The 23,232-nt window shown below is 35.9% G+C and overlaps 2 protein-coding genes across 2 annotated transcripts in view; both read left to right on the top strand.

Annotated features, from left to right (window-relative positions):
• The window catches only part of LOC145684880 (uncharacterized), a 605,514-nt gene that overhangs the window by 16,972 nt on the left and 565,310 nt on the right, over positions 1-23,232 (top strand). The window lies entirely within an intron of this gene.
• On the top strand, positions 5,183-6,622 carry LOC145682945 (zinc finger MYM-type protein 1-like). The gene has a single exon (XM_081754316.1). The coding sequence runs from the start codon at positions 5,183-5,185 to the stop codon at positions 6,620-6,622; it is 1,440 nt and encodes a 479-aa protein (XP_081610442.1).

Below are 23,232 nucleotides of genomic sequence, written 5' to 3'. Positions count from 1 at the left end.
GAGAAATTGTAATGAAAGTGCAAACATAAACATTCGTACGTAACATAAACAAAGCAGAAAATAAACATGAAGCTGTGAAATCATAATAGTTTACCGAATGAGTTTGTTTTTGTCTTGTTCGAGGATATGCTGTTGTTTTTTTTTGTGATTGACAGGTGTATATTTGAAACAAGTACAATATGTGGAAACTGCGTCTCTCTAGGTAGGCGGTTCACAAACTTTTCTATCTTTTGTACCCAGTGGGATTTCTGTATAATTTTAAAGGGGTTCAAGCTATAAGGTCAGACACCATTTACCACAAATCAATAAGAATTTTAATACAAATACGGGGGTCCAAACAAACTTAAGAGATCGGGGCTCCTCGCCCACCCCCTTTGCATGGCCGCGCCCAGGGGCGGATGCGGGACGGACTTCTGGGGGCGGTGGATTGTAATACTGCTATTTAGAGCTACTTTTGAGAGCTCCAAACTCTGAGATGAGTTTTATTTATATATAAAATAAGAAAGTTTCCTCTTTTGGGGGGGGGGACAATTGCCCCTATTCTCCCTGGATCCGCCACTGCCGCCATTATGTTTATACTCTTTGATAAACATTTCTAAAATATTGTACCTTCTGTTTCAATAAAACGTTTCTACTTAACCATTAACGTTATATTTATTATCACGTAAAGCAATAAATAAACTTACTCTTACCAGTACATTAGACAATGAGTGAAGTTGTGCTTCAATCAAGGATAAACCAATAGTATGGAGATTGGAAGATTAGTGAGATAAGGGTGTAGTATGTCGCCCCAATTATTCAACATTTATAGTGTATGTTTATTGAAGGAAGCATTAATGAGAATCGGTTTCAAGATTGGGGTGCAGACCGTTAACAAGATCAGGTATGCAGCAGAGGATACGGTTATAATAGCTAGAACCAAAGAAGCACTACAGGAGATGACAGACAAAATAGTTGACACTGGGAAACTATATGGAACGGAAATCAACATCGAAAATCGAAAGTCATGGAAATATCCCGTGGGAACGTCCTTACAGGTCAGAGTAGAACAAAGAGAACTTGAAGAGGTCGATTATTTCTAATATCTGGGAAGTATTTTGGTAAGAGACGCATACTGTACCAAAGAGATCATTTCAAGAATTACGCTAGTCAAAGAAGTATCCAACAAGAAAAGACCACTCTTAACTAGCAGGCTTATATACTCTTGTTTTGATGGAGTATGCCGTTGTAATATAGAAACTTGAGGGGTACCATCTGAAATAATTCTTCAAAGTCAATTCTTTTACTAATATCTCCGAATGCATTATAAACTTTTTTTTCTTGGCTCTTGCCTACCAACTTCGTACAGATTTATAATTTGCCTGCAGACTTATGTCATGAACATACCTACTCATTTATGTCATATTTCGTAAATAAGATACCTGCAAACTTATATGTTTTTAAAACACTTACTTCTTTTGAAAAACGTACTACAAGCTAGCATCGCATTCATTCCGGTTCAGCGCAGGGCTAAGCTGGAGAGCCAGCTCACAAGGACATGAATCAAACCTAGTATATTGGATAAACATAACAAATATATATGTATACCAATACACGAAATAGATATAGGGGAAAACTTAAATACCAATGCATACTTTCCCCTCATACCTATTTTGTCTATTAATACAAAACTTGGTACACACATTTCTAATCCCCTATAGTATTTTTCAAGATACACTTAGATTGTGCTTTTACCCGGGGCCACTCCAGAGCTGTCCAAAGTGATGGGAGGGATTTCTGGAATGAATTTTCCTTACATTCTCTCAATTTTCCCTGTTCAAGTGCGTTATGGGCCCCAATACATAGTATTTGTGGAAAGTTTGTTTCATGCTAAAGAGAATGAACTATAACCAATGACTTTTCAATGAACAGTGTTGATGCAATAGCTATTTCACTGCGAGTCTACGATTTTCTTTATACTAACAGGGTTAATGAGTCCCTTCCTAACTCCACTGTCCATGGCGCCTAATTCTTTTGTGCATGAACATATCTTTGTTATGTTTATCGAGTGGATTAGGTTTGATTCGGAGGTCCAGATGATAGGCTCATGTCCGTTTCTTATCAGTAGCGCGAGCGGAAGGGGGGGGGGTCCGTAGGGAGTACGCGCATTAAGAAGATGGATATGCGTATTAAAGAAGAGAAATGTGAAAAACACAAATCAACATGTGATATGTGATCACTACAAATTAGTTTTGTATTGCAATGGTTTAGTAATGAATCACAATTTTTAACCCTGTTTCTATGTTTACGGATGATTTATCTGTTCTACGCCTTCATAAATGAGTTTCTTAAACATTGTTTTTCCTTTCTGTATTAACAATTTTACCTGTAAAATTTAATATAAAAATGTCACCATTCCTTCATTTTTTCAAATGATATGTGTATTTTATTTTCATATCTTCGGTACCGGTATTATTGGAACCAGGGACGTACACAGGAGGTGGGTCCTAAGGGGGTCTGGACCTCCCCGAAATTTCGACTTTTATTTAAATTTAGCCTAATTTTAGGGGCAATCTTAGGAATTTTAATATAAAATACCCTCATATTGAGTTTGGACCCCCCTCGAAATAAATTCCTGCGTACGCTACTGATTGGAACATATAATTGCACAACATTGACAAATAATTTGGTTCAACCCTGTATTATACAGTTTAAAAGCGAAAAAGAAAAAAAATATATAATTTGGGAGTGTCGTGTGGTTTCATTTTCTAACAAAAAATCATAAGGCATAAAACAACAAACATTTCATTTAAAGGATAGAAATTTGAAGCACGTTCCATTTTAAATTGGATATCTATAGCCATATTTGTATAACATCTGTTCGTTTAAATATTCATTTTAGTGTAGAAGTTTCATTTTAAGGTTTCTTCAAGGCCAAAAAGAAAATGACAAAATTAATCTTTCGTTTTATGACAGTTATTTGTTTTGAACCCTGGCATGACTAGTCGACAGCCGTAATATTAGATTATTTCTGAAACATTATGGTGCGATGAGAACGTGACAGAAATGACCAGATTTTGTGGTGTGAAGTTCTTCTTCCTAACTCCATACAGCACGATCCTTCAAAACAACTTCCAAACTATTAATAAAAAAGAAAATAAAAAAGAATAAATCCAAATATACCAATCTCTCTAAGAAGTATTCTGTTCAAAATTCACCTTCACTTTCAGCGCTGCGTCGCGTCAATCAGAAACAATTTTCTGGCCTCGGATTTTTACAATCGCTAATAATACCTTTCGTGTTTGCGATTTGAATAGGAACCGGTCACGGAAGTGATTCCGATAAAAATGTGTTTGTTGGCTCTGCCACCTAATGCAAACAATTGAAATATCGCGGGAGTGAAACGTGTTTCTCCTCGGGTTTATTGGTATGTATATCTTCCTATCTTTTCGTTTTTATTTTGTTTTTTGTTTTCACTTAAAAAAAAAAAAAAAACTTCGCGCACTGACACACTGATGAATGATAGGAATTCACAACCACAAGCACGCGTTTTGAAACAAAAAATCAATAAATCTGCCTTTCAATTTGTTGGTCTACAGTAATTAACATAATAATACAGGTGTGGTCCAGTTGCTTCGCAAAGTGAAGTGCAGACAGTGCCTATTATGGCAGTGTGTTGAAATCTTAAAAACAGCGGCGGTCCGTGGGGGTAGGCTGCAGGACTGCAGCCCCCCCAAAGTAATTCCATATTTCCGATCCGAGACTTATTAATCAATCTTTATATGTATGCTCTTTTAACGCGCGTTTTGTTGTTCAATTTTTCGCTTGCTTTTAGCAAATTTGTTGTTCCACTTCACTCCCTGGGACTGTCAGTACAATCTCCTGGCTTTTCTTACGATGTTGTGATTCCACTTCCTCCCCTTTCTAGCATGTCTTTCCTGATAACGTGTGGACTGCTTTCCCTGCAGTCCTTTCGGAGTTTTGACAGTTTGCGCAAGCGCGTTCTTCTCAATTTGTATCCGTCTGCTTTGTTTGACGATGCGCGCGTATATTCAGACTTGCCAACTCTAGGGAAATCTCTCCTGGCTAATCCTAAATAAAATATACAGTTTCTGATTTTTAGCTGCGAGTGGCATAATCTCCTTTTCTTTGATTAGCAACGCTGAGTATACTTGTGTTGTTTGTCTACTGGCGGGGTGTTTCTAGTAGGCAAGTGATTTATTCTGTGCAATAGTGGATTATATTAATTCTTTGAAAATGCGGTGTTCCGTTCCGTGAGTATTTGCGTTGCGTTGTGCGAATGATCTGGTGTTACTTGTGAATTTTGTCTTTTGTATCAGTGTTCCCAAAAGACAAGTGAAACTATAGAACTATACAACTATACAACAACTATGAAACTATACAATTAGAATTCCTGCAGTTCTTTTAGGGTGGTCTGTTTCGTCCTTGTCTTCTTGTGAGTGCATTGGTGTTCTGTGACGACGTGCGTGTATTTTTTCGTGCTTTGTTGTGGTTCCACACCTTGTGTTTGTATAGGGAAAATGAATAATTCAGTAGAATATTTAAAATCTATTCGATTTGGTAGTTTAACATTGGCAGAAAAGTGTGAAATTAAAGCACATGGGGGACCTACTCCTGTATTAAACATAACACAAACTGCTGTAAGTCGTCAAAAACAGTACACTAGGTGTTTCAATACTGAAATATATAACAAATATGAGTGGATATGTGGGTGTGAAGTAGTAAGAAATGCACTTTTCTGTTTCCCTTGTCTTTTGTTCGGGATTGACGATGACGCAGCGAACATCGCGTGGGTTGAAAAAGGGGTATCGGATTTGAAGAGACTTCATGACAAAAGCCATAAACATGAAATATCAAGGAAGCATGTTAATAATATGTTAAATCTAGCCACACTTGGTTCTGTGAACGTCCAGACTTGTTTAAGTCAAGCCTATAAAGACTCGATTGAACGTCATAATAGTCAGGTGCAAAAAAATAGGGACACTCTTTCAAAAATCGTTAACTGCGTAAAATTCTGTGGTTTTCATGAACTAGCGTTAAGGGGGCATGATGAGCGTGAAGAGTCGAAAAATCAAGGCGTGTTCATAGGGTTGATTAAATATACATCTGAACTAGATTCCTTGACAGTACATCAGCATTTAAAGGGACTTCTAAAAGTATTGAAAATGAGTTACTTCAATGTATGCTAGAAGTCACCAGGGAAAATATAATAGAAGAAATTAAAGCTGCCGAATATGTTTCTCTTATGGCTGACGAAACAACTGACATTGCAGATAGGTTTCAGCTTGTTATTGTCTTAAGGTACTGTACTGCAGAAGGTGTTCCTGTGGAAAGATTCTGGGGCTTTTTTAATCCAAATGACCAAAATGCCGACTCCATTGCTGAATGCATACTTTCTGAAATTAATCAAATCTTAAAACAAGAAAGTAAACTTATTGGACAAAGCTATGATGGCGCAGCTGTAATGAGTGGGGCTATAAATGGAGTTCAGGCCAAAGTGAGAGAGGTATACCCTAATGCTTATTTTGTGCACTGTTTTGCTCATCAATTGAATCTTGTGATGGAAAGAGCCACCAGACAAAACACTAAAGCCAGAATATTCTTTTCTAATCTTTCTGCTATCCCGGCTTTTTTTTCTCGCTCTCATAACAGAACAGCTGTTTTAGATTCCTGTGTTGCCAAGCGGATACCCACTGGTGGACCAACTAGATGGAATTTTAAATCTAGGACTGTTAATGTAGTGTATGAAAAGCAGGAAGAACTGAAAGAATGCTTCCAAATTTTGTCAGAATCCGAGACCTCAAGCACCGCAACAATAAATGAAACATCTGCCTTGTTGGGTTATCCCCAAAATGAAGAATTTTGTTTCTGGCTAAATTTTTTTCACTTAGTTATGCCACATCTTGATATTCTATATAACCAACTACAAAGTCGTCAAATAGATGCAGCAAAAGTTCAATCATATTTATCTGCCTTTACTATTGAAATTAATAAAATCAGGGAATCAATAGGACTAATTGATACCGAAACGCAAAGTCAACACAAAAGGAGAATTGTTTCAAACGCACAATCAAGAACAGCCGCAGCCAAAGAAGTGTGTGATGTTATTTTAAACGAAGTGAACCTGCGCTTCCATTTTACAGACCACTTATCCATATCTTCACTTCTGCAGGAATCTAATTTTGATGAGTTTAGTGCTTCCATTCCCGAAGAAATCTTCAATAAATGTACAGAACTCTTTCCTGTGTTTGATAAAGATAAACTTCATACAGAATTTAGTGTAGTTTATGCAAGAGAAGAGTTAAGGAAACTTGGTGGTGCTGTGAATTTCCTCCAATATATTATAAACAATAGTCTTGCTTCCACTTTTTCTGAAGTGCTAAAACTTTTGAAAATATTCATAACGTTGCCCCTTACTAGTAGTGAACCTGAGCGATGCTTTTCTACCCTTAAAAGAGTGAAAACTTTTCTGAGAAATACAATGGGAGAAGAACGGTTAACAGCACTTGCCATGTTATCAATAGAAAAGGAAATGGTTGAAAAGATCCCTAACTTTAACAATAGAGTTATCGACAAGTTTGCTACAAGGAAGGACCGTTGTATGGAATTAATTTTTAAATAAGGTAAGTGCTTTATTTTATGCAGCCCTCCTAAGTATAAGTAGCACGAGCCGCCACTGCTTAAAAATTTCTTTCTTTATCCTTATTTACCTAGACAAAACAGGTGTTTCATTTCACAGTCTGAAACTACAGTACGCGTCCAAACCACGCGAATCCAATTCTATAACTTCTGGTTGCAATAAGAGGATAATATAGATAAAACCTGTTTCTCGGGCTATGAATCCATATAAAAAAGGTATTACTCACAATCTGTTACTGTTTTTATTCTATAAAAGTTAATAAGGTAACCGGAAGTGGTAGTTTATGTCCAGCGCCGGCCCTAGCATATGTTCAACACGTGCATTTGCATGAGGTGGAAAAATTTCGAGGTGCAGAAAAATCTGTCATAACAATATTTTTTAAAACAAATATTTCTTGTTGGAAACAGATTTCATGATGATGGTAGTTAACTGACCTTCTATTTGAATACTATGTTCATAAATCATATTTAGGTAGCATTAGTTTCAGGTCACATGGACAGTGCTAAAGCAAATGGTCAAACAAATCCCAGGCATGAATTGCTTGATTGTTGTCAAATACAAGAACTCAATTGTCGAAAAGTAGGGAACACCTGTTCCATTTAGTTAGTTATCACAATTTTGATATGAAAACTAGTCTTCTCTCTGTCACAAACAAGTTCCTTATCATTGAAGACAGAAACAAGTTTTTTTTTTTTAATTAAAGGACGTAGAAGAAAAATCAAGAAATAAGGATAAAAGAGCTAGTTGCACTGGAATTGCAAACTGATATATTGAGATTGAAGCGCGATATTGACTTCTATAAAAAGGATTACCATCTTTCCTCTGCAGGTGTGTTTGTTTTTTCTTTCGCTAACATAATAGATTATTATTTAAAGAAAAAAAGACACAACGAGATTGTGTTTGTAGTGTTTAGGCTTTTCTGGGTGCGAAAGCTCTTTCCTTGCCCTTCGTTGTTCATGATGGAATAGCAGACTTGAAATTGTGGCTTTTAGGATTTTACTTTTTCTTGAGAGAGATAGAGAGAGACGAGGGAGGAGGGGGGCAAATGATCTTATTTCACGGTGTGGCACGGTTAGGGAGGCCCTGTTTATAACTTCTAGTTACAATAAAAGGATTAAGTCATAGATAAAACATGTTTCTCGGATGCTGAATCCATATCAAACAGCTTTACTCGTTATTTCTTGCTGTTTTTATATTGAAACCGGAAGTTATAGTTCATGTCTATCACTTCCGGTTACAATAGACGATAAAATCAAGAGATAAAACATACTTTTGCAGTGCTGAATCCATATTTTAAAAAGAACCTGTTTGTAGTTATCTATTTTCGTTATTCCATTATTGCGATCGGGGTTGAAAACCTGATTTTCACCACTTTGGGGTTTGAATAGAGAGATAGAAGTTACAAAACTCATTCTTCGGAATGCTTATCTCTGACAATTTTTGCTCTGTGGATATCAATATTGAGATTGGAGGGTCAAGTAAATTTCTAGCACTTTCAGTGTTAGTTGAAGGATAAGGATGAAAATGGAACCTACTCTTTTGAAATGCAGAATCAGATTTCAAAATACCGCTTCTCGCTTATTTACAAACGGTTAATTTTTTACCACTTCCGGTTTGACTGCAATATTTCTGCACCGATATGTTACGACACACTGGTGTGTCATACGGTCCCCTAAGGAGCGTCGCGAAATTTTAGAATTTAAAAATCATGAAGAATTTAATAATAATTAGTTAACATTGAGACTGACTGTACCAATCAACATGTTCAGCGGTAGCAATATTGCTCAGTGAGAGTCATTATAAAAACTAATTGATTTCACTATTATAATAGATATAATTATTCATAACAAAGTGTGTCGCAATGCCCTAGACGTTGTAAAGTGTGTCATCAGTCAAAAAAAAGGTTGAGAACCAGTAGAGTAGACAGCAGTGTTGCCAACGAGACGAGAAATTTGTCTCGTCTCAGAAATGAGACATGCATTTTGAAACTCGACATGAGAAATATTACAATTCTCGTCAGAATTTATTTCACATCTTAAATAAAAATGTCTCTGGTGACCACTTATAAATCGAAAGTGCTATTTGGTATTTCGAAGCTCATCGAATATCCAAGGAACAGAAGAAAATGATAGGTAATTGTTTTGCTTGTTGTGTATGTACACTGAGTTTCTTTCTTCTCCCAAATATCATTGAATATATATATAGGCCTATATAAATCTCCAATTTACTCCGTGATATAAATAGTCACTTCTTCACTTCTGCAATACGATTGTAGTCATTACGTGTGCTCCATTATATCTGCATCATGACTATACATGAGTTTTTAGTAGGAGTAGAATATCATTTCGTCGCTTGTGTATTAACAAAGTGTTCTTAGTTTTTTTTTGTGACGGAATAGTAAAATTATAACCTAATAGGCGAGCTGCCTAATCCCATCTCAACTAAAACGATTGCTACGAAATCCCTGTACTGAAGAGAAAATTTCTGTTCTAGATTATTATAACCAACAGTCCTGCTAAATTATGAAATCACAAGGCGAAATCATAATCGTTCGTTGCCTTTACGTTGCTTGTATTGAACTAATGCATATAGACTGTAAGTGAATAATCCAGAACAAGGGTGTAACTCTTTGGGAGAGATAGCCTTTGTGTTAGCATTAATTAAAAGCGAGTTAATGTATCATATTCGGAATCACAGTTTAAGATTAATTACAGTTGCAAAGATTAATTAGAACTATACATATTAATAAGGATTTTTTAGCTATACAGTAGAACCCTTCTAATCCGTGACCTTTGGAACTGGGGGTAGCAGTGTCGGACTGGACAAGTTCAGGGCCCTTGGCATGTGTCCTTAAAGCCCCTCATATATATATATATATATATATATATATATATATATATATATATATATTACAACGACTCACCAAAGGTAGTCATCAACCCTGGTTCGGCTAATAATATAAGTAAATCTTTAGTGGCAGTAATCGTTTACACCTTAAAATATCTTCCGTAATTACATTCACTAGTATTATCACCTTTTCTACGGAAATTACAAGTCCATGATAAGTGTTAGATAATTTATTCGTTGATTCTCTTTTAACGTATATTCACACAAATTGTCTTGCAATCATACATGTTAATTAAGTATCTATAAACAACTACATAGCAACCAACTATACAATAATAATGTATATTTCTTATATCTTAAAAACATTCTTCTTTCGTTATCTTTAGTTAACATTACATCAGGTATAGCGCTTATGTAGAAGCACTTTCTGCCCAAGATACAAGTAATTATCGACCGATACAAAGTATCTCGTTGTATAAAATGTCGCCCGATGATGGGACTGAATATAAAAGTTACAAGGTAGCTTGACTTTTATATTTAAGAACTACTGGTCCGTTTATAATGATGGTATTATATTGATTGTGTCCTTTACATTTTGATCGCCCCTCGTATATAACTTCATTAAGTTTCCTACATATAAATACATTTATAACAAGTCTTCTATTTCATTAATATTTATCTTTTATTATAAAAACGTCGTTGCTTACTAATATAATCAACGAAGGGTACGAAGTCAAAAACGTAAGAAATAATTTCATTTTAAAACACATTACAATGATCAACAGTTTCAATCATTATTAAAAACGGTGATAATAACAATGTTTGGTCTTTCTAGGGCGCATTATATAACGACTACGTTAGATGATATTTTACAGTATACATTATATCAATAAGGCGTCATGATACAAAAAGATCTTATTCGAGTAACATATAAGGTGGTGCATGAAGACAGTCGTCGGATAATTAGCTTAATAGAATGAACCTTATACTTAACATAATCCTTGATAATTAAGTTTCAACACAAATCAATATAATATAAATAACCTTTGCTTTTAATCAATTATGAATCGAACTGTAATTCTTCATATTAACAAGAAAGAATTAAAATCATTTGAAAATTATCATTTGTTGAAACAGAAGTAATAAAGTATCTACGGGTCCATTACCCACTCCTTTAATGTGTTGTACTTCAAAGTCATAAGGGTTGTTTTCATTATTGACATTAATACATAAATTTGAAGATAAATGTTCATAAGAATCTATAACTGATATGGGTTTAACCCTTACTACATCAACTGCAGTCAGTTTAAATTCGCACTGGTATATGATTCTAATAAAGTACATTGTACTGCACAATCGTGATTATGTTCCGCATTATTTTGTACATGAATTGCGTCATTGTTTTGATTTTGATACGAAGTGCCATCTCTTGAATTACGATTACGTCTATCCATGTAGTTTACTGTATTTCTGGAATTTCGCCATGTATTTCGACTGTTTTTGAGTCTACTTCGATTAAGTGATCTGACATAATTATTGTCACGATTGGTTAGGTTAGGTGGATTCCCAACATATCTTTGCCTATTTTGATCGTTCTGATTGTTTAAATTTGCTCGATTTAGGTTATGTTCCGTATCGTTCACGTTACGGATATTTAGATTACGAACAGGTACAAGGTGATCTGAATTGTTTTTAATTTTACCTACTCCCGTTTGATGATTCAGTGCTTGGTATTGAGTTTCATAACATTGGACAAGCATTAATAGGTGATTAAAACTTATGCACTGCGTAGAAAACAGGATCTGTTGTAATTTAAACGGTAGTAGATTTCGAATAGATGCAATCACTCTAGATTCCGATTGCAACGGATTTACGACTTTTAATTCGTTATACGTATTTACAACAAAATCAACAACAGATTTGTGCAAACTAGGATTAAAAGGTTGGTTTCTAATCGTGGCATCTCTGTTTGCAAGTAAAAAGTCGTTTTCGTAATTTGCAATCAGCGCGGCTTTGAATTCCTCATATGTATTGACGTGATCTCGTACTGCTTTAAACCATAAAGAACATGGTGGGAGTAATAAATGAGGGATTAGTTTCATATATTGCGATTTATCTATACACATTATACTGCACTCATCTTGAAATTTTTCTAGGAAAGAAGTAGCATTTTCATTACATTTACCACTAAACTTACTCATAGCACGTATTTCGCTCATCTTTACACTCAACTTTACATTCCTTTCACCATTTCGTGTTCGTGTTGAGTGACAATTTCTACCTACTGCGTTATGCGTGGTTCCACCATCTCTTTTACGCCCATCTGTATTCCTTGGATGAGTTCTTTCCAAAATAATGTCCTCATCGGATGGATTACTTGAAGAAGAGATAACGTAAGGCCCACGTCGATCTGCTGCGGGTGAATGCGAGGGCATCTCTTGTGAACAAGGGAACTCCAAACGATCATTAACCATGTTGTTGTGGTATGCGTTGTCCTTAATCTGTAACGTCCTAATTTCCTCTTGTAAGGTAGATATCAATTGAGTATTTGCACGTATTTGGTTAGAATTATCAGTGACCTGAATCTTTTGCTGACGAACAGAAGATTCTATTACTTCCAAATCCTTTTTTACACAATTGACTTCTTGGATTACATGGTTGTAATTATCCTGACAATCTTCAGATAATCTTTTTAGCTTTTCACCAAACTGTAATGTGATGTCTCTCACAGCCTGGATAACAGATTGTTTCGTTTCTTCTGATTTTTGATCTATTTGCTCCAATCTTCTTAATTCTTCATATTGTCTACTTGATTCTTCGGATTTCTGCTGTACCGTCTGTTTTAATTCGTTGGACATCTGAGCCAAATTTTGTTTCATGGCTTGTTCCTGTCTCTGTAATGCCATTAAAATTTTGTCTTCTAATGTCAACATTTCGGGTGTAATGGGAGCTATATTTTGCTCGTTGTTAACACTGTCAACAGTTTCATTTTCTACTATCTCACCGATCATAATTTTTCTTGTGATTACTCTGCCACTTCTGAGAATAGTAGAGTTCGTATTCATGAACCTTCTTACAGAGGCAAATTCACCCTTACTTTAGACTTCGGGATATGAATTTACAAGAATCCCGGGTGAGGTAAACCAAAAATTTTACAACGACTCACCAAAGGTAGTCATCAACCCTGGTTCGGCTAATAATATAAGTAAATCTTTAGTGGCAGTAATCGTTTACACCTTAAAATTTCTTCCGTAATTACATTCACTAGTATTATCACCTTTTCTACGGAAATTACAAGTCCATGATAAGTGTTAGATAATTTATTCGTTGATTCTCTTTTAACGTATATTCACACAAATTGTCTTGCAATCATACATGTTAATTAAGTATCTATAAACAACTACATAGCAACCAACTATACAATAATAATGTATATTTCTTATATCTTAAAAACATTCTTCTTTCGTTATCTTTAGTTAACATTACATCAGGTATAGCGCTTACGTAGAAGCACTTTCTGCCCAAGATACAAGTAATTATCGACCGATACAAAGTATCTCGTTGTAATATATATATATATATATATATATATATATATATATATATATATATATATATATATATATATGTGTGTGTGTGTGTGTATGTATGTAAACACGTCAGTTGCAAAACGTGATAAGTGACAAAATTATATTTTCTGTATTGAGTAACTATGTAGTACAAATCAGATTGCAAAACAAGTTACAATAATACTGGGCCGATCAAACGTAATCGTGAAGTTACATCAGTTACTTTGAGATTTATTTATTTATTATTTTTTACGCAGTTCTTCAATTGATGTGGCAATCAAATCACTTTTCCTTTGTCTACATTCTGGAATAAATCTTTTCTCTCTAAACACAAAAAGTAAAGGAGACAAATGATTCGTCCGTTTTCCAGAGGAAGGCCTGGAGAGGGGAGTTGGATAGTATATATGAACGGTGTACGCAGGAGACAACAGGTGAAAGCGAATAAGCGCAAGAGGCCGTTACGGTTTAGACGGGGTCTTTGCTAAGTACGAAGTTTTACTGGCTCACGGAGCCGTACTGATATGAGCAAGGGGGACCCGAGAAGACTTATTTCGGAAAGATAAACTTACGCTTCCGCAACCTTTTTTGGTAGGAAGACTCAAGAAAGCATTTGCGATCGCAAAAATTCGACCTACAGGTGCTGCACCTCGCGTTTCCTGCGGAAGTAGCCAACGTGGCCAGTCGTGCACTGGTTGGAACGTGGAAAAGGTCGGATTATTATAAAAAATACGTATTTACAGTAAAATAAACAATCTCTGAACTAAAAAATGTTGTATTGTTCTCTACAATAAAAACTAACAAACAATTGGTGAAGGATAAGCGGAAACAAGGGAGTAAATTCTCCTAAATTTGGAAGTTTCCTCATACTTTTACCAACATTATTATTTTCTGAGGCAATGTAGCGTATGTTTTCCATGGGTCTCACCAAATACCACTACTGCTTCGTTATAAAGTCTGCCAAGAATGACAGGGTGCATTATCCCCTGTCTTCGCCATTTAACCTTGCACAATAACTTTCGTCAATATGTTTTTTTTCTATATATAGGCCTATGTATATATTTGACTTTGATGCAATATGGTGCATATTTTATTTCATATTTTCTTTGAGGCTTCTCAATGATCTGTACTACATGAAGTTAATATCAGTGGAGAATAAAAAGATCAATTTAATGGTTTTATCCTCCCTTCAATTACAAAATATATTCCACAGTAACTTTCGTGAATAATATATACGATTTTTTAAATCCCACTCATGCCTATTGCTTGCGTTTAAAATTAGTTAGAGTCGAGAGTCAGAGAGAAAATTAACCATCCCCACCATGATCCAAAAAATATGTTCCTCAATAGCTTTTGTTAAAATTATTCTATTGTGGTAGGTAGAAGAATACGGTGTGTATGTTTTATGAGGCTTTCCCACAATTCCTATTGTTTGAAGTTAAAATAAGCTAATAATGAGGAAGTGAATTTAAATCCTTCCTTCATACTGAAAAATATGTTATGCGAAATCTTTAAAATATCCAATAATAATAATAATAATAATAATAATAATAATAATAATAATAATAATAATAATAATAATAATAATAATAATAATAATAATAATAATAATGGGAAGAAGAAAACAACTACATGTACGGTGTATATCTTGTTTCTATAATGCACCCATTGCTAATGATAACACAAATATAAAAATTTCATGACGTTTCCAAACAATGGCTACTGAGTTCTAAAAGGAAAAAAGAAATCTTGAACGGTTTGCACATTGTGTCCGTTATAATTTGCAAGATTTATTAGATCTCAATCAGCATATTGCAAAATTTCTACTTGTTTCTTCTGAACAAGAATAGGAGATATGATATTCTATCCGTAAACCTGGCCCCATCCACACCGACACTAATTTTAAAACATGCCCAAAATTGGTGTACAATTAGTGTTGACCACCTGTAGTGTTTGAAAAATTGTGCTGTCACACAAACGTCAAATATATATAATGTTCTGGATAGGTCTAGGTTTACGCTAGCCCCACCCACTCAATCGATTGGTATGAAATCTGTACACAAAGTTAGTGTTAAATTAGTGCTGACGATACTGCATAAAAAGAAAATTAGTGCTATTATCAGAAGGCCAAATATATTCGAAAATGTTTAATGGCAGCATCATTAAAGAAAACAATCTCTCCCTCATTTTTATCATAAGATACATACCACTAATTTTCTTTCTACTCAGAATCTTTTTTGTTTTTTGACATTTGTGTGACAGCACATTTTTTTTTAACACTACAAGTCATCAATACTAATTTTTGGCATGTTTTAAACTTAGAGCCGGTGTGAGTGGGGCCCGGTTCACGGATATTATGCTAGTGAACAAAATCGAATTCGATATTGTAGCCTATTTATACGTGATGAATTATACAAGCTGGAAAGACTATTTTTGATGTCTTTGTTCATCAGTTGTCTGTTTTTCTGTTCATACATTTTTATGTAAGCGTGTCTATAGGCGCCAAATTTTTAAAAACATTTATGAGATTCTACTGAGTGGATTTCCGACTTTAAGCCCTTTAAGCGGAGAGGCCGTTAATTTCTCTTGTGGAGGAGCAATTTTTGTACCTAGATATACCTAAATGGATGATTTTGTATACAACATGTCTCGGGGACAGACATAGCTAACGGGGACACGCACCCCCTCGCTCTGTCATTGATCCAGTCTCGCAAGCCAGGCTCAATCGACTTTGAGTTCAATAAGATAACGGACCAGAGTCGGAGTACGAGCGAGAGCCATCTCCAATGAGGAGAGTGAGCCCGAGCCTTAGCAACAGCTAGTCCATTGAGGTAAATGGACGAGAAATCAAGAGAGCGTCAGTCAGCCTCCTTAAGGAGAGCGATCCCAAGATCGACCGAGTGCAAATCTGAGCTAAGATAAATATAATTATGAATAATGAACGCGAGAACTTTTGAAGTTAGTGAGCTAATGTCAGAGTGGAAACTCAATTTACAAAATACTCAACTCTGGTAGGTAACTTAGGAAGCAGGGGCTCAATTGTAGAGGGCTTATGGGGACCCAGATCCCCCAAAATTTGCTTTATCCCCATCAGGATCTAGATATCCTTGCTTGGATATATGACAACGAAAAACACATAACCTGAACGCCTTCCAAAATTCCACAAAAATCGCTGTTAGAAACAATAGAAATTATCCAATGAAAATAATATTCAAAGAAATATTTTCCGAGGCAAAAAGGAAAAAAATTGAAAGAAAATTGAGATTAGGAAATAAAAGTTAAGTCTCTTTCTCGCAATTTATGTCTCGTCTCGGAAAGTGTCTATTTCCATTGGAAGACCTCTGTATCATCTTGCATCTCGTAACGAAACTTCTGTCTCGTCTCGTCCCGTCTCATGGGTAACTCTGATGGAGATTTATTGTGCTTATACTACTGTTAATAGCCCGAGATATTTTATAAATTATTCTAGAAGCATCTAGAGGAATTTCATTTCTGCATATTCTATTTCATTTCATTCGCGTCTGTTGACAGTGATATAAAGAGAAATAGATGCTATAAAGAACATATGGATTGCATTTCACAAGCCAATAAAGTCTATGAGAATACTGTTCCGAAACAGCCTTAAATCTGAAAACCAAGTACTGTGTGATATTTCTTCCCTCTGTAGCCCCTGCCGTTCCTTCTCTGCTGAGAAGCATTAAAATAAATAATAAAAAAAGACCCACTTTCTCATTACCTTCTCAACAGAAGCACCATCGCAGTGTACGAAGAGAGATTTGGAGTATTTCCTGCGAGTGTCTGTATCATGTTTCTACCCTACCTTGTTTTTGTTAAGACTCCCGTAACAGCTGCACAAGATATGGTTCACATTTTTTAACAAAAAAAAAAAAAGTTTTCATTTTTTCATTTTTGCTTTCTGACACCATACTGTTTTTTTCTTTTTTACTGTTTGATGGAGAGGATGTGTTAGTACAATCCTAAGCAAATGTTCTCTTTATGTATTTGCGTCCTATTAATCTTCTGCTAGATTAATAGAATGTTTTACTCACTGCTGGAATCGTTCCATTTCTTCTAGGCTGAGAGTGAATCCTTTTTTGCTTAATTTGTCTCTTTGCTTACTTATAATCAAGGCATTATTTATAGGAGATACAGACACAGTTATATTGTGTCAAAAAGTGTATGTTTTCCCAATGAAATTAATTTCGTTAGTTTCTAATTTAGATTATCCCACTTAGCAGAGAAATTCCTTGGATGTCTAAGAGACGTCAGTCTGAAATATCCCAATGTCCACGGGAGTCCCATTTTTGCCAATAGACGTCCCATGGGTATCCCGTGGAAATGTAAGATATCCACTTATATCCCGGAAACAGGAATTGCTGTGAGATTCCTGTGGAATATTTGTTTATTGTTTGTGAATTAATTAAAGGGCGACTTTTGGACATCCAAATATTGTCTCGCGATAAGCACATCCCATTAAAATCCAATGGAAACCCCATAGATGTTTTCATTATCAATAAAGTTTCTACTGTGAGAGGCACATTCCATTAAAATCCAATGGAAACTCCGTAGATATTTCCATTATCTTTAAAATTTCTGCTGTAGACTTCAATGTCCTGAGACAGGTATAGGATACGTCGAAAGTTCAATGAACGTCTCATGGACAAGATCTTTGTATGAATGTAGCTACTAACTAGTTCTTTTGTTGAAATGGCTGTATGTGGTTATCATTGTATGGAAGAATTATTATTTTGGTCGACAATAGCGGCTTCCAACCTTTGATTTTTTTAAAAAAATAATTGGAATTATTCTTTCTTTTGTTGTCTGTGAAGGATCAGTAATGTAACTTGAGAAACTGCAAGGCATACAATCCTGGTGGGCAGACACTGTGCTTTAGGGAAGGGACTGGGGAGCTGAAGAGGATTTACTCTCCAGGTGTTCAAAAAGCGTTATTGTTGCCCTCTGAGAGAGAATATTCAAATCACAACTAGAGTTGACAACAAGGCAAAAGTTTAGGATGTCTCGTCTCGGAAAAGTGTCACAAAAGTGATGTCTTTCTCAGAAATTGTAAAAGTTTCTACTAAAAGTGTTATCTCGTCTCGTAACTCTAACGAAAATTGCCTCGTCTCTCTCGGGTGCAAGCCTAATATGAACGTTTTTGTAGGGGTGACGACATGACTTGTTTTTGCAGGTAGTAAATGGATAAATTATCAAATGATTTCATCTACAAAGTTAACCAAGCAAGCTCTGTCGCTTTTTGTGGAGGTCTGTGTTGAATTGGCCCTCACACCGTGAGTTGAATGCAAATACAGATAAGGCGAAGGTTAGTTGTTGGTCTGTATGTATATCCAGCATACTACCTGGTTGTGGCAGTTCAGTTACACCGTGAACTTGCGTAAGGACAGAGTGAACATGAGACCTCCACAGAGAGTCATAAGGGCGTGTATGCTGTACGAGTTCAAACAGGGTCAAACGCCGCTACAACAGGGCTTAAGATAAGCCAGGCTTTTGGTGAGTGCCGCTAATACGTGGACAATGCAGTGACGATTTAACAAGTTTAAAGACGGTAACGAAATAGTCGAAGACGCACCACGTGCCGAAAGACTAACACATGTCCAAAATAAAGATCTTCAGGCAGCAATTGAGGGGAACAGTGGTCAGACATGCGAGGAACTGGGACTACAATGTGAGTGGAGAAACCATTCGGCAGTACCTCCATCAACTTGGGAAGCACAAGTTGGGTCGATGGGTCCCACATGATTTGACTCTGGATCAAAAGGCAACAGGAACAGACACCTGTGTTTCTTTGCTATCTCATATGAGGAAGGAGCCATTTCTGGACAAATCTGGACAGTGTTGACATTGATGAGAAATGGGTTCTGTACCAAGCTTCGTGGCACCATCATTGGTTAGCATCCCATAAATCAGTTTCAAAACAGCCGAAACCAGTACTGTATCAGAAGGTCCTCCTATGTATTGGGTGAATTGCTCGCTCGCGGCATCGTGCATCGGGAACTGATACTAGCTTGTCAGAGCATCAATGCGACTGTGTACTGTCAGCAGTTGAGCTGTGGTCAAGAAAAGCTCAAAGCTCTGGAGCCAGCAATTCTGAATCGCAAAGAACTCCTCCTGTTAGAGGACAACGCTAAGCCCCACGTGGACACCATTCTACGCGTTGGATGTGAAACACTATTGCATCCGCTATACTCCCAGACATTGCCCCGTCTGATTATTAGCTGTTTTATTCCTTGGACAATCACCTTAGAGGATACCAGTTGAAATCTCTAGTAGAGGTGCAAAATGCAGTTGATACCTTCTTCGCTTCACTGCCCACCAAGTTCTACCGCGATGGAATCCATGGCCTTCGAGAACGTTGGCAGAAGGTCGTCGATGTTGATGGGGACTAGTTTTGATCATCCAGATACATTTTAGGTGACATATCGATGTTCGAGGGTGGTGGGTGAAAAAGCGATAGAACTTTCTTGGTTACCTTTATAGTTGTATTTATTATTCTATATTGTATTAAGCTATAAACAGTGTACATTTCTCCAGAAACACCTCGCATTATTCTTTTATCTTGTTCTCCATTGTCAGTCATTCATTCATTTGCTTTTGTCTCTTCACCGTACAGCAGTTTAATCATTAGAATTCAATATAACAGTATATAGAAAAAAAAATATATGTACATGTGTGTGTAGTTTTATACATCAGCAGGTAAGTATAGGCTTGCTTATTATTTCCTCATTAATTGATCAGAATATTGTTTTTCAGCAACTAGATTCACTTAAAATCACTTATGAAAAGATAACAAAACTTAGAAGCATTGTTTATTATATTGTTAGTTTTTAGTTTTCGGATCAGGAGCCGCAAAATTTTTAAACGGCCCCTAAATCGAGTTTTCGTATTTTCTTCGTAATAAGCACATCATACTGAGTTAAGTGATACTTTAGGTTTGACTACACTGTATGTAGTTCTTCAGATATAAATCGTACAAGAAAATTTTTGATGACATATATTGGATGTTTTGGGCAATTGGATCAGGGTCCACAAAATTCTCGAACGGCAACTAAATCGAGTTTTTATATTTTTTATGGAATAAACACATTATATTGAGTTAAGTGATAATTTGGGTTTGACTACATTGCATGTAGTTCTCCAGATATAAGGCGTAGAATAAAATTTTTGATTGAAATATTTTGATCCAAAAACAAATAGTAAAGCAGATTTATCTCAGATATCGAAAAACTTTGAGTATAATGTTTATATTGCTTCCAGTGGCCCCAGAATGAGTGCGTAGTGCTAAGGAAGAACATTATATCTATGACTTTCGCAAGTAGATTCGCCAGAGTGTAACGAATCATCATCTTTAACTTAAAAAAAAAAAAAAAAAAAAAAAAAACTATATGCTGCAGCGAAATTATGAGATGTAAACCTACATCTTAACATGGAATCCAAATCGCATTAGCTTCTGCTGGGAATCGAACACAGTTCTCTCACTCAAAGGCGCTACACCATCTCCATAGCCGCGAGGGAGCTAAAAGTCAACCTTCGTATATCTATTACCCGACAATTCCATATGAACTCCCAAACTGTGATTTTTCAATTGCTTTATGTTTGATAAAGTCATGAGCGTATAAAATCAACTAAATAATGTACAATTTTGCATGTATTTTATTATGATCATACAGCTATTTCCAGAGGTAGATAACAAACACCAATGGTATCCTATAATACGCGAAATTTTGGTATTTCTTGATTTTTCCTTGCATGTAAATCTGTGTGAAACATCCACAAAACACATTATTAAACATTTGCTTCTAGCGCAAATTACCTTCATGACAATTTACTATGTTTTAATTACAAATGTTTAAATTAAACGCCAATAAGTGAAAAATGATAAATAAACAATAGTCGAAGCTGCTGTCTTCCTGTGCGAACTTCTGTCACTGGGTCAATTGTGTGTAGAGCGAAAACTGTGTCGAATTTCCTGTAGTGGAAACTGGCGTGGGACGCTTTAGCTCATCTGTTTTCCGGCTGATGTCACTAGTGTCGCTTTCGTCACAAACGCTTAACTTCCAAGGCTGGGATGGGACGCGAAATTTCATTGTATAAATACATGAATAGTGACGAGTGGAACATCTCTAATAAGATACCGGAAGAAGGAAGAAAAAAGTGCATACGTTTTTATTTTGAACTGCATAAAGGAAAGAATGTTGAAATGGAACGTAATTCGAGAACGCAACGTTTCTAAAAATAGCTGAATATTTTTTTACACAAAAGATGATCATTAGTCAGGTGGAATTACAAACTCTGGTCTCGATTCATGAAAGCTGAATACAAATCATAAATCTAATATGACGGCTTTGAATGGTCAGGTCGATGAAAGGAAATTAGTTAAATATCTAATTTCCGGGATGGCTGTTCTGCCAAAAAGATGATGGGAATTAAAAGGAGATGAAATTATCTATCTCAACTACCAACTGAACGAAAAACAAATCCTAGGTTGTGTATATGGGTTAATCTTAAAAAAAATTAATATTAATGAGCATTTTTTTTAAAAAAAAAGTGTAAATATAGCCAGAAATAGTTATTGACAAATTAGTTTGTTCATTGGTTTATAATGTAAATCTGTCGAGGATGATATAGTAAAGGCCATATTGAAATGAATGTGGAGAGCTTAGAGTATCCTGCGATGTTCTTAAATTTACATAGAATAAAACGTGTTTTAAAGTCATTTTGTCATGTTCTGATCATGAAGCAAAACGTTAAATATTCTAATTACATTCCCTCCCCTCTTTCTTTTCCTAGCTGCAGTTTCCAAGTTGCTAACTAAGTCCTGTTTGTGACATGCTTTGGAAAACATATAATGATAATCCGTATAATTTGATCTTTGCTTGGTTATCTCATAAGTTAAAATCTCTTTCTCAGAAGGAGCAATGACACTGGATCTAAGTTTAACATGGGTTTTTGAACCACATGAGCTCCAAACGGGAATCGATCCCAAGTCCCCTATACTAAAGCAAGAAATGTTAATAACCACGAGAGAACGTTGTCAGTATAATTGGTTGTCCGTGTAACTCGAATTGTGGATTACTATTACCATACCAAAGACTTTACACACAGTTCTTGAAATGAAACGAAATTTATTTTTACGTCCCACTGACAGGGTCACACCTACGACTGGCGGCACACCAAGTCCAGATCTCCCCAAAACTTCCTAACTCGACATACGTTTGTACATTTTCTTAATAAAACTATACTTGTTTAACGGGAAAATGATTGATGTACCATGAACATTTGAGTATGAGTTCACATCTGTCCTCTTTCTCTTATAAAAACAATCTAGCTTTATTATTTTTTCTGAAAATATAGGTGGTAGTATTGGACTCCAACAAAATTTTCTTGGTGCGCGCCTGAGCTCTCTCTCTTTGGGATAAAGAAGATGATTAAATGAAAACATGAAAAATTAAATTAAATGATGGAATGCTAATGTGGAAGGAAACAGAATAGCCCTGAGAAAAACCACGGACACGATGTTGTCTACCACAAAGTGTCATGGCCTAGGGTCGAATCTGGGGCTATTCGTACCAACGGAGAGCGCTCTAAAACCGTGCCATAATGCCCCCAACACACACACAGCTATTGTCTAAGTTGATATTGCCAGAATTAGAGCGGAGGTTTTCGTATTATATTTTCAATGCAACACTCCGTATTAAACTTGGCAAAGCTAATACAATAATAATGTTTAAAAACACACACAGATACACACAATAATAGTGATGATAAGTGTTACCAACCCTGGCCTTTTAACCCGAGAAAGAATGCAGTATTTATGGGAACTTTGCCAAATCGGAAGCAATTTACCAAGAACTGGAACTTTCTAAAATTGCCTCTAGAACTCAACTGTTTCCCATTTAAAGGGCTAGATTTTTTTTTTTAAAGAGCAGAATTTTGTTAAAAAATGAATAGTGTCCTTCTTTCACCAAACACGCATTTATATAAAGAAAGAAATGGACCAATACAGAAGCTCCCTTTGTGGGAGAAAATGACCACTTTTTTTCATGTCCATTGCGATAGCCATTGAAGCGAGACAGACGCACATAGGGAGGAGAAAATAAATGATTTTGTGGTTGAATATGTGGGGGGGGGGAGAGGAGAAGGAAGAAAATAACACCATGAACT

Source organism: Thermobia domestica, chromosome 1, assembly GCF_964235325.1.
Source record: "Thermobia domestica chromosome 1, izTheDome1.hap1.1, whole genome shotgun sequence".
NCBI lineage: Eukaryota > Metazoa > Arthropoda > Insecta > Zygentoma > Lepismatidae > Thermobia > Thermobia domestica.
The sequence above is the reverse complement of the archived record's forward strand: the minus strand, read 5'-3'. Positions and strand labels throughout refer to the sequence as shown.